General features: G+C 51.6%; 1 protein-coding gene and 1 long non-coding RNA gene across 3 annotated transcripts; one reads left to right on the forward strand and one right to left on the reverse strand.

The window, feature by feature from the left end:
- Window positions 1-4,803: 4,803 nt before the first annotated feature.
- LOC116562104 lies at window positions 4,804-6,383 on the reverse strand. The gene is made up of 2 exons (XR_004273770.1): window positions 5,969-6,383; window positions 4,804-5,915 (listed from the first exon to the last, which is right to left on the reverse strand). It is a non-coding gene; the product is annotated as an uncharacterized LOC116562104 (long non-coding RNA).
- Window positions 6,384-7,364: 981 nt separating this feature from the next.
- TMEM18 (transmembrane protein 18) lies at window positions 7,365-15,202 on the forward strand. 2 transcript variants are annotated; one of them, XR_004273769.1, is made up of 6 exons: window positions 7,563-7,611; window positions 8,992-9,150; window positions 9,293-9,413; window positions 12,015-12,069; window positions 14,551-14,644; window positions 14,726-15,202. XR_004273769.1 is itself a non-coding variant. In XM_032294285.1 (5 exons), the coding sequence occupies exons 1-5, from the start codon at window positions 7,555-7,557 to the stop codon at window positions 14,819-14,821; spliced, it is 423 nt and encodes a 140-aa protein (XP_032150176.1). In that variant the 5' UTR covers window positions 7,365-7,554; the 3' UTR covers window positions 14,822-15,202. The 2 variants fall into 2 exon arrangements, 1 of the variants encoding a protein (XP_032150176.1); XM_032294285.1 differs by lacking the exon at window positions 8,992-9,150 and having other exon boundaries at window positions 7,365-7,611.
- The last annotated feature ends 401 nt before the right edge of the window (window positions 15,203-15,603 follow it).

Here is a 15,603-nt window from a genome sequence, read left to right on the forward strand (position 1 = left end):
CTGGGTCCCTCCCATGACACGTGGGGATTATGGGAGCCACAGTTCAAGACGAGATTTGGGTGGGGAGACAGCTGTAGGAGGGAAACCCGCAAGTGCTGTGGCAAGGGTCTGACGCCTCAGCCTGCTCCCATATACATACTGATTTAGAAAGGAATCAGAAATGTAGGCACATAGCTATTCCTTTATATAATCATATATAATCTTATAGTTACCTCTAATCATAAAGATATATACTCAATATGACCTTTAATCTTACTAATGACTATCTGGTTATGAAGCATGGAACTGAAGTGACATCATGAACAAAGTGACCCTAAGGCAAGATGCTAAGCCCTCTGTCACACCCGCATAAGGGCTACTGGAGGGCACTTCGGCTCTGCGCAGCGCCAGTACTGTGAAAGCACCTGCTATTTAGCCAGCTAGGGGACAAGGTGTCCAAAATGACCGAGCCATCTCCTTCCTGGGGAAGTTAGGAGAAAATTCCACTCCTCCCCTGCAGATATCTGGGGGCTTAACTATCTCTATGTGATGCTGTGCTTCAGTGGTCACGTTCCATGTCCACTCTCACACCCTGCTTCTGCACTGTTTCTCTTTTTCTCAGAAGGTAAGAATCAATGTCCTTGATATTTCTGATAAATACATGAAGAGCACTGACACATTAGCTTTTCTCCTCATCTCGGCTACTTGAAACTCTTGGGCCCTCTATCTTCAAGACATGTGATTTACCTGACCCTGTCACTGACCACCATTACCTCACCCGACCTTCCCTGGCCCCTGCTTTGTACTCAATAAAAGTCAAGAGCGTCCAGGCACTCAGGGCCACTGCAGGTCTCCACGCTTTGGTTGGCAGTGGACCCCCGAGCCCAAACTCTCTTTTCTCTATCTCTGTATCTGTGTCTTTTATTTCTACAGTTTCTTGTCTCCCCACCAGCAGGGAGGAGCTCACAGAACCCTATAGGGCTGGACCCTATAGACAGCCAAACCGTATCACCCATCAAGGAAGATTAGAATAAACATGCTATGAAGAAACATGCTAGAATTTATGGAGGCATGAATTCAGAGGCTGAAAGGCCATATTTGGGCAAAACCATCAGATATTGACTCCACAATGCATTACTTTTGGAAAAAATGATTATTTCCTAATAATTTCCTAGTATACAAAAGAATTTTCTAATTAGAGGAAGAGGGAGGGACACCATTTTTCTTGGGAAGGGAGAGGTCAGGGAAGAATGCATCTGAGTGCTGGTGAACATCATAAGAGCTTTGGAATTGGCCAAGTCAGACATGAAACCATGCCTCCAGCACTCACGAGCTGTGTCCTTTCAGGCAAAGGATGCTACTTCTGAGCCTCAGTTTCCTCATGGCAATGTGAATAGAATAACATCTCTCACAGGCAGCGTAGGAGCATTTCGGGAATGTGTCGCCTCTAGATTTCTACTTCCCAAGGTGGTCAAGGGAGACTGTCTAATGTCACTCTCCTGCAAGGGAAATATGTAGACAATGAACAAATATAAAAAGTGACTCCGTAAAGGCAGTGAACGGGGATGAAAAGCATGGATTATGGGAGGGGAGTATGATGCATGGCAGAAACAAACGGAAAGAGGGTTTCTGATGATTTTTAGCTTAGAATGAGTCTGAGGCCCTGCAATGCGGAATTGCCAAACCACCATAGAAAGCCCTTGGTCTTTCTCTCCTGAAGAAATTGGGAACACACCTGCTAAAAAATGATGAAGGAAGGAGAGACTCAGAGACTGAGAACCCCAAATTCTGTGTATAACCTCTGTCCAGGACTCTAGCTGACAATGGAACCTTGAGTGTGTGAGGCACACTTCATGAAACACAAGAAGGATAAAAGAATCAAACTGAGGATTCAGCTGCTGTTCAACGGGCATAGTTTGCAGTCTGTCAAACCAACTTAATGGCCTGATCTTACACACACACACACACACACACACACACACACACACTCTGGAAGAAATAACAGTGCCCAGACTCTCCACAGCATGACATTTGTAATACCCAGCAGGTCATGCTAAATGATCCACAAGTCATTTGAAGAAACAGGGAAGTGTGGCCGGCGCTCTAATGAACAGACACACTCAGATTCACAACAATCACTGTGCCGTGCTCAGAGCCGAAGCGTCCTGCTATGCTAATTCTAGGAACATCGTGGTCAAACTGCTGAAACCAAGATAAAGAGAATATTCTGAAAACAGAAAAATAACATGGTATCTATGGAGGAATGAGGATTAGAAACACCACTGCTCTTCTACCAGAAACTATGGCATGACAGACGGCCGTGGAACGTCTCTCATGTGCTGAAAGAAAAGAAAAAACAGTATTAACAACAATTCACAGCAAAAGTATTCTTTAAAATGAAGACAAAATAAGCATTTTTCAGATAAAGGCGATTCATCCCCGACAGATCTGAACTGCATGGGATGCTAAATGCAATTCTTCAGTTTGAAAGGAAATGATGCCACCTGAAAATGTTCAGAAAGGAATGAGAGATTCGGAAATGGCAAATTAAGTATTGCTGTCAAAAGCTTTATTGTAAACTGCATTGTACAAACAAACGGACAGAGGAACCAGATTTCACATCAAGGTCAAACTGGTGCAGCCCAGAAACACAAAGGGAGGAACGAGGAACCCCCACAGAAGCTGCCCAGGGTCCTCGACCCAGCCCGTGAGGTCAGCATCTGGCAAGTTCGATGGGGATAAATGGATAACACAGTGGTGGAGATCAGGGCACTTCTGTGGTCTGATTCACGCCCAAGACACAGATACTGAAGACACCCAGAGTCCAGCTCTCAGGGATCCCAGGGACCTATGTTATTGACCATGATGTCTTTAGGAATGAAACCTCCAGGCGCACACCATTATTTGGGTGTGTACAGTGTTTAAACCTTTCCTGAGATGCACCTGCTGTCCTGCAGCATCCAACCCTCCTGGGCTTACTGGCTCTGTCTGAACTGTCACCAGCCCCAGGGGCTGCACCTGGCACTGCGGCTGGCATGGGGCTGTGGAGGTCAGGCCTAGGGGGTCCTGCCCACGTTGGCCTGGCTGTGGCTTCTTGCAACACCAGAGCAGACATTCCTGACCACTTGCTATGTCCTCTGGTCTTGAACCACCAACCCCCCAAGCACTTGCTATCGCAGTAAAAGGACCAAATTAGTGACCCTGGAACAAGGACCCTATCACCACCAAAATGTAGACCATGAAACATTGACTGCCACAACGTGGAAAACGCAAGCCTTGGTGAACTCGATTTGGCGGCACGCACCCAGCCCCGGTTCCAGGAGGACGTCTGTACAGGCATGGGTGGCATGGCCCTTTGCACCTGGGGCGGGCCCCTGATCCTGCAACCTCACTGGGGAGGACAAGAGTGACCCTGCCTGCAGGGTCTCTGCGTGGTGCTGGATTTAGCCCCCAGGCAGAGCTGGTGAAGCCTCCGGTGCTCTGGGCTCCTCTTCCTGGGGAAAGCCGGGCCTGACTCACTCAGGGTAGAGACTGAGGGCCCGAGGGCCCAGCTGATGGCCTGGATACTTCCTGATACGCTATCAACACTGGGAATAGAACCGTGCCTCCTTCAGGAGGGTGTTGTGTCCCCACCTGGGTGCTGGCTTTCCTCCCAACTGCACCAGTAGACACATGTGGTCACACAGCCAGTTCGCAGGACAGGGGCAGGTGCCACACCTGGTGTGCAGGTGGGTGGAGCTCACACAGACCCTGGGCCACCATGGTGCATGTCAGCTTGACCCTGAAGGCCATGGGAGGGGCATCACAATGTGAAGCAGAACGTTGGGGGCACCACCTGCTCCTCCATTTAGTGCTGGAAGGACCCCCAGGCAGAGATCCTGTGACCCTGACTCTGAAGGCGCTGCTCAGGAGCAGGCATGAAGATGGAAGAGCCACTGACAGGACATGGTGGAGAGGTGGACGCTGGGGTCTCCAGGGAGCTGCTGCGAGGGTGCCTCTGGGATATTTGCACTCCTCAGAGCTTCCTGAACAGGGGGCTCTTCCTAGACAGATGCCACTCCCAGGCCGCCTCTGGATCACAGGACACAGACCTGGTCTCCAGAATCTCTTTTTCTCCCATCTCCTCATTGCTCCCACAGCAACTCTCTCCTGTGTCTCTCTATCTAAACAATCTGCTGCCTGCTGGGTCCCAAGCAACATGAAAAGCAAGAAAGGTACCAAGTACTAGTTTTAATTTATAGAATACATTACAGCTCACAAACATATTTTGTCCATTAATAAAGCTCTTGAAAACCAACTGTATGTGGATTAAAGATACAGTGAATCAACTTGTGAAGCCATTTTAGAAATAAACAAAATTGGGCCAGACGTGATGGCTCACGCCTGTTATCCCAGCACTTTGGGAGGCTGAGGCAGGCACATCACCTGAGGTCAGGAGTTCAAGACCAGATTGGCCAATAGGGTTCAACACCGTGTCTACTAAAAATACAAAACTAACTGGGTGTGGTGGTGTATGCCTGTGACCCCAGCTATTCAAGCAGCTGAGGCAAGGAGAATCACTTGAACCCAGGAGGCGGAGGTTGCAGTGAGCTGAGATCATGCCATTGCATGATCCAACTTCGGCAACAAGAGCAGAACTCCGTCTCAAAAAGAAAATAATAATCAATAAAAAATAAACAAAATCGATACTTCATTCTGATCACAGCTTCATCCAGTCCGTGCTGACAGCACAAAATTCCAGGCAAATGGGACAGAGTCCACATCAGTATTCACACACCAACAGACATAGAGAGCAAGCCACGTTTTGTGGCCACATTAAAATAGTAAAAAGAAAGAGATTAATTTTATTGACATATTTTATTTGGTCCAGTATTTCCAAAATACAATTTCAACATGTAGGTAAAATAATACAATTGTTGACAACATATTTTGCATTTTGGTACAAAGTCTTTGAAAGATGGTGTATGTTTCATATTAAAGCACAGCTCAGACTGACGACATTTCATGAGCTTCACGTCTAAATGTCAGGAAGCCTAGCGTTGTTCACAACACCAGGGTGGGAGAAATGTGGAAGATGAATGTCCTGGGACTGACAGTGGGGCTGTTGAGGGGCAGAGTTTTTACAATTCTGGAAACATGGGTGCCAGGGCGCACATGTCAAAGATATGCGAGGGGACAGCTGAGGGGAGGATGAAGAGAAAAAAATCCCAGTGACTGCAGACAGGCTGTGGTTAATACTAACAAGAAGAGTGCCACCCAAAATGACCCAAATTACAAGAAAACAGACACCGGAAAAGAATGGCAGGCACGGGACAGGACTGACAGAGAAACTAACCCAAGGAAAGTAAGTAAATAGAGTGATGCCTGAAAGGTAACAAAATATCGTCAGGGAGATACACAGTAGTAGTCAGAGGAATGTCTAGGACAGATATGGTGCAGAGCACAATTTAAGGGAGAAACAGTTATACCAGGACAAGAATCTATGGCCCAGATGGTAGTGACCCTGCCTGAAAAGGCACGTGCTACACGGCAGGCCGGCCCAGGCGGCAGCGTTCTGTATTGTAAAGATATTCGCTGTATGGCAAGCTTGGAGCAAGAGTCACTCCTCCTGAAAAGGAGTTGCAGGACCTTGCATCCAGTTCTTGTGGAAAGCTGGCCTCAAGTTAGCAAGCCCATAGGTGTCTGAGGGCTTAAAATCCCTCTAGTATAACCGCAGCTAAGTGGCTGTACACCTTGTCAGCTCTGTTGCTAGGTACTAACTCAAAGCATCCTCCTATAGAAATCACTGGAAGCTGCCAGCAGGTGGCTGTATACCCTGTCAGCTCTTCGGCTACTGTGCTGACTCAAAAGCATCCTTCTATAGAATTCCTTAAAAGTAGCCTGCCCCTAGATAAGAGATATTGCACACTGCACCCTCTTCACTATGCACGGCCAACCTCCTTGCCTAGGTGACCTAATGGGGGTGGACCCCTTGCTGCGCACGGCCCACCTCCTTGCCTCAGTGACCTAATAGGTGAGGACCCTTTGCTTATTGCACACGTGACTGTCTTGACCCTATCACTGTTCTTAAGATGTCCTCACTCACTACCCTGCCCCTTAACCTATACCCAATAAATACAGACACTCTTGGGGGCCCTCGCCTGTCTCCGCTCATAGGTGGCATGACTTCCCACCCCCTCCCGCCAGCCTAGCTGTCTTTTCCAGTCCTTCAGTGTCTTGTCTCTTTATTCCTCGGATCCTGCACCTCAGCACAGCGATAGGGGACACCCCACGACGCTAGCAGGGCTGACCCCACAGAGACCAGCCTGGCCAACATGGTGAAACCCTGTCTCTACTTAAAAAAAAAAAAAAAATTCGCTGGGCGAGGTGGCAGACACCTGTAGTCCCACGTACTAGGGAGGCTCAGGCAGGAGAACAGCTTGAACCCAGAAGCGGAGGTTGCAGTGATCCGAGATCACGCCACTGCACTCCTGCCTGGGCCACAGAGGGAGACTCCGTCTCAAAAAAAAAAAAAAAAAAAAAAAAAACAGGAAGGCCAAGTCCAAGATTTCCTAAACACGATGTTTTGAAAGGAAGATTGAGAAACACGAGAGAGAGGAAGATGCATTATATACCTAATGGAGGTTCCTCGAGGTGAATATAGGAAAAATGGAGAAAAGTATCAATGAAAACAATGTTTTCTCATAAGAAGAAACCATGACCTTCTACACTGAAATGAGAGAATGCATGTTAAGTAGCATAAACAGAAATGACCACACTGTGGAAAGATTCTAAGAAAGACCTGGGAGAGGTTAAAGCTATTAAAAAAAAAAAAAAAAGTCCACCGCTAGAACTTTTTAAAAGAAATACCAAACTAGCTCAAAAGCTAACATATGCAATGAAAGTATACACACTTAATAATTCGTGATGTTAAAATAATAGAACGTTTAATTTGAAAACCTGTAAGTTCAGGTATATTTTTTAAAAACTGGGAAAAAAGCATGATCGTACATCAACAGTTAAAAAGAAATTAGCTGTAAGAAAATTAACCTTATAAATAAGAACCTCTTATATTTTTCTGTTTCTGAACAAGGAAGTGAAGCGTGACACCACCTGGTAAATCTCCGAAGCGAAGACAGACAGCCTTAAGCTGACCCAGACCGAGAGTGCACTGCCTTGAAGGTCCCAAGAGCAGGCACCGTCCCCAGGTCCTACACGGTCCGGAAAGTGGACACCGTCCCCATGATGCTCTGACCCTTCTAGGAAGTCCCGGGTGGGAGGGAGGCTGGAGTGGCCGCACAGCGCCCTGATCCTCTGAAACAATCCTCGCAAGTCCCACCCGCCTCCGCCTGCTCCTCTGCCGGCGAAGCGACCACAATCCCTACACCACGGTGATAAGTCTCCATATTACAGGGAACACCCGGAAAGACCGCGATATCTGGACCTAGTAAATGCCATAAAATTATCGCGAGAGGAAGGAAACGCAGATCTCGTGACAAGATCTCAGATCTCACGAGAGGAGACTTGGCGCCCTCCTCCGTGGATTCTGGCCAGGCAGGGTTCAGCGGTTGCTGTGAGGGCACGCTTCCCTGCACCATGCCGTCCGCGTTCTCCGTCAGCTCCTTCCCTGTCAGCATCCCAGCTGTACTCACGGTAACTCGCAGCCTGCATAACCACCAGTTCGGGCGAGGACTGCCGAGAGCCGCGAGGTCTACGGCACAGAGCTACTCACCTGTGGCCCAAAATGCGGCGGTCGTGGGCGGGGTCTTGCGGCGGGGCATGCGCGCTGGGCGAGGTCCTGGAACCTGTGGGCGTGGCTCGGGTCGGGGCGGTGGAGCGTGCGGTGGGCCGGGTCCTGGGACCTGTGGGCGTGGGTCGGAGCGGTGGATCGCGCGCTGGGCGGGGTCTTGGGAAATGTGGGTGTGGTTCGGGGCCGGGCGCCGGAGCGTGCACTGGGCGGTGTCCTGGGTCCTGTGGGAGTGACTCGGGACCGGAAGTTGGGACGAGCATGCTGGGCGGGGTCCTGGGCCTTGTGGGCGTGGCTCCGGGCCGGGCCTCGAGCGTGTGCGCTGGGCGGGGTCCTGGGTCGTGGGGGCGGGGCGTGCGCGGTGGGCGGGGCCTGGATTGGGTGGGCGTGGCTGGGTTGTGTGGGCGGGGCGCGGGGGGCAGGGCTTTGTTCGTGTGGGAAGTGCATGCGGGCGAGTCCTGCGCCTTGCAGGGAGGGCTTGGGTACTGTGGGCGGATCTTGGGCAGTCTGGCGGGGCGTGCGTGGTGGAGCCTAATAGTGTCACGTGGCGCGGAGGAACCCTGCCACTGCGTGGGCGGGGCCGCGCCGTGCCTAGTGTGTCCGGCAGGTCCCTGGGGAGCCCTCAACCCGAGTGGGTACTTGATGGGATCTGGGCAGAAAGCCGTGCTCCCCTTACCTCCCTGACTCTGGCATTCTGGTCGGTGCATTGATGGGAGCAGATGCGCTTGTGCCCTTGTCTCCTGGTGCCGCTCTGGAAAGGCCGCAGTAGTCTCCATCAGAGAGCTGCGACACTTGTAGGAGTCCTGGAGGGCTGTGTAGGGCTGCAGCTTGGAGTGCAGGGCTTGTCTCATGCAGAAGGGCGCGCGAGGGGATGGGGAGGGTTGAGGACTGCTGGGATTGGCATCTGAGCATCAGGTGGGAACTGGGCAGCAATGGAACTGAGCTTGGCTACTGTAGGTACTGGAGCCAGACGCTGCCCCCAGGTACGGCAGAGTCCCGGGGAGTCCAGGAGGCAGCAGAGTGCAGCACTGTCTGGAGGGTTCAGAGTGTCGCAGAGAGGTTGGAGAAAATCAAGTCGTGCGTGTGGTGGTGGCTCAGATTCCCCAAGGCTTTCAGTGCTAAGGAGCCTGAAATAACCAGTGTTTTATCTTTGGGGCTGAGCCAAGTGCATCTCTTTGAAGAAGTCGCTTAATTTCCTCATCATCACCAGTTATCAACGCTTTAGGGGCGGTAATTCCTTTCATTATACCCAGTTTAAAAACATGATTTTGTTCCACAAACAAAAGGGGCATGTCAGGGATGCCCTCAGTTCTGTGTGCTTGAACTTTGACTTCCATGGATTAAAGTTGCTCTGGGGGAAGAATCCTGCTTCCATCCTCCCCGTTCCTTCTCCCTTTCCTGTCACCATGCTTCTGTGAGGCCCGGCAGTGCTCTCCCCATACTTGGTGAGTGGCCCCAGGAAGACTTAGGAGTGAGAGATCTCTGCCCCCTGCCCGCTTCCCCTTTCCCTGGGGGAAGACTGTGGGTGGGCCGTGAGCCCCGCCCTGCAGGGCGGAACAATGAGTGTCTGCTGGTGTGTTCCTGTAGCAGACGGACTGGACTGAGCCCTGGCTTGTGGGGCTGGCTGCCTTCCACACTCTCTGCCTGCTTCTCACCTGCTTGTCCTCCTGGAGCTACAAACTACAGATCGGGCACTTCTTGTGCCTAGGTGAGTAAAACAACACAACTGCACGACTCAGATCACTGTGTGAAATGAAACTGTACGTTCTGTCTGTGTCTTCAAAATACGTACATATTTTTACCAGACCTCCCAACCCTGTCATGTGCATGCTCTTAGGGCACTCCCATATTTCACTCTTGGAAGCTATAAAGAAAAGTTCCTTTTGGATGTGAAAATTGAGAGGAATCTATTGAGTTCCTGTTGCCTACCAGGGAGGCGCTGAGCACCAGCTGCACACAGGAGAGCTGAGTTTAGGAAGTACTATTGTTTACACAAGATGCATCCTCAGGGCAGCTCTGCTTTGAATGGGAGGAAGATTGCAAACTGTGGAAAGAAACATTCTGTGCATAAAATAAGGCATTGCCCAACTTGGCTTCAAGGATAAGGGCTCCAGAACTTGGAGAAGTTAGGGAGTTGCACAGGCTGACTGAGGAAGATTATTCAGAAAAGCTGAAGTGTGGCACAGGGTGTGAAGGGTGAGTAAGATGCTAATAAGAAAAAGAGGGCGCCGGTGACAGCCCTGCGAGGTGACGTGCAGAGACTGAGGTGGATGGAAGGCATGGGTCAGAGGCAGAGAAACTGCCTGCCCTGCGGGACCTAAGCACTACAAACACGTGGATAGGAGAGGCGAGGAGGCCTGGAGGCCTGGTGCAGGCTCCTCTTGACTCTGGGCATTGGAGAGACACCGAAGATTTTGCTTGGTAGTTAAAAACAACTACTAATTTTAGGTAAGTTTAGTCAGCTGGCTGTGTGCAAAGCAGGAAATCTGAGGAGCTGATCTTAGAAAGACTAGAGAAGTGATGAGCTTTGGCATATCCTGTGCAAGTGAGGCGGTCAGAGCGAGCTCTGTATCAAGGGTGCCCTGAGGAGTACTGGGGTGGTCCAGGGAGACAGGGCTCCTTCGCCTCCCACAGCTTCCTAGGGGACACAGCACCAGAGATTCATCAGACCTGTGTTATTATCACAGTGACAGATGTTGCAATGGAAAACCAAAGACACAGTGAAACTGGAGGAGTGGCCTGATTTAAATCACGCAGCCTCCTGTGTGACCTCAGGGCAAAAAGGTGCATAGGCAGGATCCAGGCAGCAAGACGCTGGCAGCAGTGGGAGCAAATGCCCCACGCAGGGGCCTGAGGCAGGCACCTCAAAGAAAGGGGACGGCTTCACCAGCTGAGCTCCTGGATCTGAACAGCTTTCTCAACTGGAGAATTGCACAGGGGTTTGATGTTTTCAAGGATAAGGGGAAGGGTGACTGCTTTCACACCCGGGCAATACTAGACACGGTGCTGCCTGCAGTTGCATTTCCTGTGATCTCAAACCAACCTTAGAGTTGGATTTTGCTTGCCCATTTTTATAAATGAAACACACAGAGGTTCTCTGACTCCCTCAGCTACACAGCTTATAATCAGCACCATCAAGATTCAGGATTCAGACTCCGCTCCAGGGTGCATTTCAGAAACAGCTGGGAAGAAGCAACTGGTGGCACCCTCCCTGCCCACCATCCTCCCCACCCTCCCCACCCCCCCACCCCCTCCTGTGCCCACCACTTCCTATGTTAGCCCACCCTTCTCAGGTGCCCTGCCGTCCTGCTCCCCCTGTCGCTCTCTGGCCCTCCTCCTCTTCCTCTTCTTCCTCTTCCTCCTCCTCCTTTTTCCTCCTCCTCCTCTTCCTCCTCCTCCTCCTCCTCTTCCCCCTCCCAGGCCCTGCCCTCCCCTTTGGTTCTTTCCCTGCGCCTTCCTTTGCTCTGCTTTATTGGGTTCATTCCTGGAGGAAGGCAGTGGAGGGACCACTACCCTAACCCTAACCCTAACCCCTAGTTTAATCTGCTTTTGGATGTGGATCAAGAAGAATGAAAGGATTTTTACATTTTGATTTACCTTAGAAGTTAAAGTATCACATTTTTTTTAATTTGCCAAATTATATTTTATTTAATTTTATGGCAGCATGGATCACTGTCTCATGGGTTTGAGTACCAGCATTATCCATGAATTAGCTGGAGACCCTGGGCCAGCCTCTAAACTCTGTGTGCTCCTGGGAGCACAGTGGCCTCGCCCTGCCCCCACCAGCTGCTGCCCTCCCTCCTGTGCCTTTGCCTCCAGCACCCCCAAAGCTGTTGGCTCCCCTCTTGTGGTCATCTTGGTGGCAGAGCCCAGGGCAGCCTGGGACATGTAAGCGTGAAAAGCCCTTGGTTGTCAGCTCTGGGTCTTGTGGCTCTCGGCTCCTGCTGCCGTGTCCTGTGGGGTTGAACTGTGGCTGCTGTCCCTGGGGAAATGCAGGAGGCACAGCCATGCCTGGGTGCAGCCTGGGGCCTCAGGACGCTTCCGGCCGTGGCTCTGCAGCTGCTGAGCTGAGCTTAGCTTGGGCTCTGACTGAGCCATAGATTGCTGGAGCACTGGAGTACTGTTGGCCTTGGTTTTCTTTCTGCTACAAGGGCGAGTCCTATAACTTGACAGTGTTAGGATGTTTACCTGACATTATGTTTAAAATTAAAGTGACATTTCTATTCAGTTTTCTGCTATAAAGAATGTATATATTATAACGAGTAATAGTGGTCGTCTAAATTCTAACATGAATTATATCTTTCTTCAGTAATCCTAGTCTACTGTGCTGAATACATCAATGAGGTGGCTGCAATGAACTGGAGGTGAGCTGCCCCCGGGCCTGTGACCAGGTCTCTGCAAGGGTGTCCCTGGAAACCGCCCTCACAGCCAGGAGACTCTAGGAGGAGACAGTGAATCCTAACACAGCAACCGCGCACACGCTGTGCCTGTGCGTGCAGCGGGTGTGGGCTCCAGCGCAGCTCTGTGAGTGGTTTACCAATGCCAGAGCAGCCCTTTCTGAGCACAGAGCTGCAGGGCGATGCTGGCGGAAGCCTCTGACGGCACAGCCAGAGAAGTGGCCATGGGAATATGAGCTGCTGAATAGAAACAGCGTTTTAGAGAAGGTGGTCCACGCTGGCCTTAGCCATGCCCTGCCCCTTGGACTGTGGCGGCTGCTCCATGGGGAGTCTGGACCCCAGCACGGGGCTCTGGGTGGTCTGGGGCACCTGCTGTCTCACCCCCAGCCCCAAGTCCTGATGTCGGGGCACCGCTGCTGGTAGACCTGGCCCTGCATTCTCTGCCCCCTCCTCCATCCCTGGCCTCATCCCGGGGAACTGGGACCCAGCACCTGCCTAGGGTGAACCTGTCAGGTAATACCCACCTGGCCTTACTGTTTTCGAATGGCCTGTGAGGTAAAAATGGTTTTTACATTTTAAAATATAAAGCAAAAATAAAACTGCCAGACTGAGCAGGAAGGAGCTGAAACTGTGGCCTCATGGCCCATAAGCCCTAAGCGCTGACCCTGGGCCCTCACTGAAAGGGGTTGCAGAGCACTCCCTGAAATCCTTTGCTTAGACTCACCCAGTTTCCCAAACCCTCCCCTGACTCTGCCTCCTGCCTGCTCAGCCTTTATCTCCGGGACAGCGTCCCTGCAGCTGGAGCATGCTGTCTCTTTCCTTCTCCTCCCTCCTCCCTTCTTAGCAGTAAGTGGTCCCGTGGGGACCCCGCCTCTCCTGGATACAGGGCCTTCACATGGCTCAGTCCCAGGAGTGGTGCTCAGTCCTCAGTGACCCTGACCTTGTACGGAGGCTGGCACAGTGCCCTCCTCCTCCCTGAAGCCCTCCCACACACAGCTCCAGGGTGTCGCACCTTCCTGGCTCCTCCCTTCCCTGTGGCCTCAGCCTCCTGGCTTTGTGCTTCTCCGACACCTCCTGATAGAAGTGCTGGGTTTCCTGCCTATCACACTCACCGGACTGGGCACCAGGATGTCTAACAAATGTCTCAAAATTCACACTTCAGGCCAACTGCTCTGCTCCCCCTTCGTTATAGAGGCGTCTTCTCCCTCAGCTTCTTAGACCAGAGACGTCACAGCATGTCGTTCAGGAAGTGCTGTCCCTCCACCTTTAAGGCCAGCCATGAGCCCACTGTGTTCCGAGCCCTTCACCCCAGCTCTGCCAACCTGCTGCTGACATGCAATCCCTAAGCCATCCCCATACTGCTCAGCCTCTCGCATGTCCTGAGGAGGCATAGGCCTCAGCTGGGCACTGCCCCTCAGAATGTTCCAAGTGTCCCCAGGTCACTCCGAGCAAACACGGAGTCATGCAGTGGTGCCCTGTGGCCTCCTGCTAGCTCTGTCCCAGCCGTTCATAGCTGTGCCTGTGAGTCCACCAGGCCCCCTCACCCCCCACAGCCTTCACGTTTCCTCACTCTCTTCTCCTAAAGGCGCTGGTGCTGGCAGCAGGACGGCTGCTGTGAGAGCCACAGGGATGGGAGGGTCCCAGTGCGGCTGTGGAGTGGACACAGCTGCTCTCCCTCCTCATTTACGGGGATTATTGATGTTACTTTATAGGTTCTAAGGATTTCAGGTCATCAATGTCTTCCAGCTGAGGTCAGACGTGCTGCTGACCCAGAGGGGCTGCTGGGTGTCATCTCCCTGCCTGGGAGGCCTCGGGGTCTTCCCCATGCTACAGGGTGGGGTCTTCCTGCCTGGGAGACTCTGGGGTCTTCCCCGTGCTACAGGCTGGGGTCCCCCTGCCGTAGGAGGCCTCAGGGTCTTCCCCATGCTACAGGGTGGGGTCTCCCTGCCTGGGAGACTCTGGGGTCTTCCCCGTGCTACAGGGTGGGGTCTCCCTGCCTGGGAGACTTCGGGGTCTTCCCCGTGCTACAGGGTGGGTCTCCCTGCCTGGGAGACTCTGGGGTCTTCCCTGTGCTACAGGGTGGGGTCTCCCTGCCTGGGAGACTCTGGGGTCTTCCCCGTGCTACAGGGTGGCATCTCCCTGCCTGGGAGACTTCAGGGTCTTCCCCGTGCTACAGGGTGGCATCTCCCTGGCTTGGGAGGCCTCAGGGCCTTTCCCGTGCTGCAGGGTGGTGTCTCCCTGTCCTGTGACCCAGTGTGTTTTCTTTATGGGCATTGCATTTGGGACAGCACAGTGGAGATGATGGCTGCTCCCAAGGGTAGGCTCAGTGAGGGGGTTGCTTCTGCCTCAGTCCACAGCAGGTTTCTCCAAAGTCTAAGTAAAATAGACAGTGTCACTATAACTTTTTTTGTTGTATTGCCTAGTAATGTTTTTTGTTTTTTTAAACAGATTATTTTCAAAATACCAGTATTTCGACTCCAGGGGCATGTTCATTTCTATAGTATTTTCAGCCCCACTGCTGCTGAATGCCATGATCATTGTGGTACGTACAGACAGACTCTCATGGGCTTTCTTCATGTATATCTTTTCCACATCTAAACGTGTTCCAAACAATTGTGTTTAGATTATGTGGGTACGGAAGACGTTAAATGTGATGACTGATCTGAAGAACGAACAAGAGAGAAGAAAGGAGAAGAAAAGGAGAAGGAAAGAAGACTGAGAGGCAGCAGCTGCTTGGAGTTTGCGTCCTCACTCCACCCCGGCTGCTCCAAGGGCTAAACTGCACGTGGCATGGGCATCCTTCCACCTGACCCGTGGTTTGAAAAATGGTTGTTTTATTTTAACATCCGCAGTGATAGGCACACACTGAAGTCGACTTTTCAGCGAGCACTGAATGTATCCATCAGGACATGCGTCTTCAGGCGTCTGATCTTTGTAGTCAGGCCATGGGAACGGTCCCTACAGAGCTTTACAACTGGGAGTTTGATTTGAAGAAGTCCATGTCATCTGTGTAACTGGTACTCATTATAGCCTGTTCACAATATTAAATATGAAATTCAGTAATAAACAGTGCCACCCTGCGCATGGGCACCATGCTCTCCTCTTGCTGTGTTTTCTAGTGCATGCAGCGGTCCTCAGTAGAAGTTGTTTTTGCCTTCCAGGACATGGGGCAAAGTTTGGAGACACTTTTGGTTGTCACTGGAGGGGGTGGGGCTCCTGGCCTCTCCTGTGGAGCCCAGGGATCATGCAAAACATCCTGTGTGCCTGGGCCAGCCACACCACTCATGTGACTTGACATGAAATGTCAGCAGTGCTGGGGCAGAGAGACCTTGGAAGGAAGCTCTTGGAAAAGATGTTGTATCTTGGTTTGATGAACCAATTCCCAAGAGGCTAGGTCCTCTCTAACAAAGTTATGGGCTGCTTGACTGAAAACAGAGTGGAAGTCCTGCAGTCAGCACTCCACGGAGAGCGTCTTTCCTGAGTGTCACGGTGTCCTGTTGG

Source organism: Sapajus apella, unplaced genomic scaffold, assembly GCF_009761245.1.
Source record: "Sapajus apella isolate SASKATOON/1434 unplaced genomic scaffold, GSC_monkey_1.0 scaffold31, whole genome shotgun sequence".
Taxonomy (NCBI): domain Eukaryota; kingdom Metazoa; phylum Chordata; class Mammalia; order Primates; family Cebidae; genus Sapajus; species Sapajus apella.

What these genes read in the sequence shown, in the direction of transcription:
- TMEM18 (XM_032294285.1), top strand. Translation starts at nt 7,555, where the DNA reads ATGCCGTCCGCGTTCTCCGTCAGCTCCTTCCCTGTCAGCATCCCAGCT. An exon ending in GTGGCTGCAATGAACTGGAG is followed by an intron (nt 12,070 to 14,550) that starts GTGAGCTGCCCC and finishes TTTTTTAAACAG; the next exon opens with ATTATTTTCAAAATACCAGT. An exon ending in TGAATGCCATGATCATTGTG is followed by an intron (nt 14,645 to 14,725) that starts GTACGTACAGAC and finishes AATTGTGTTTAG; the next exon opens with ATTATGTGGGTACGGAAGAC.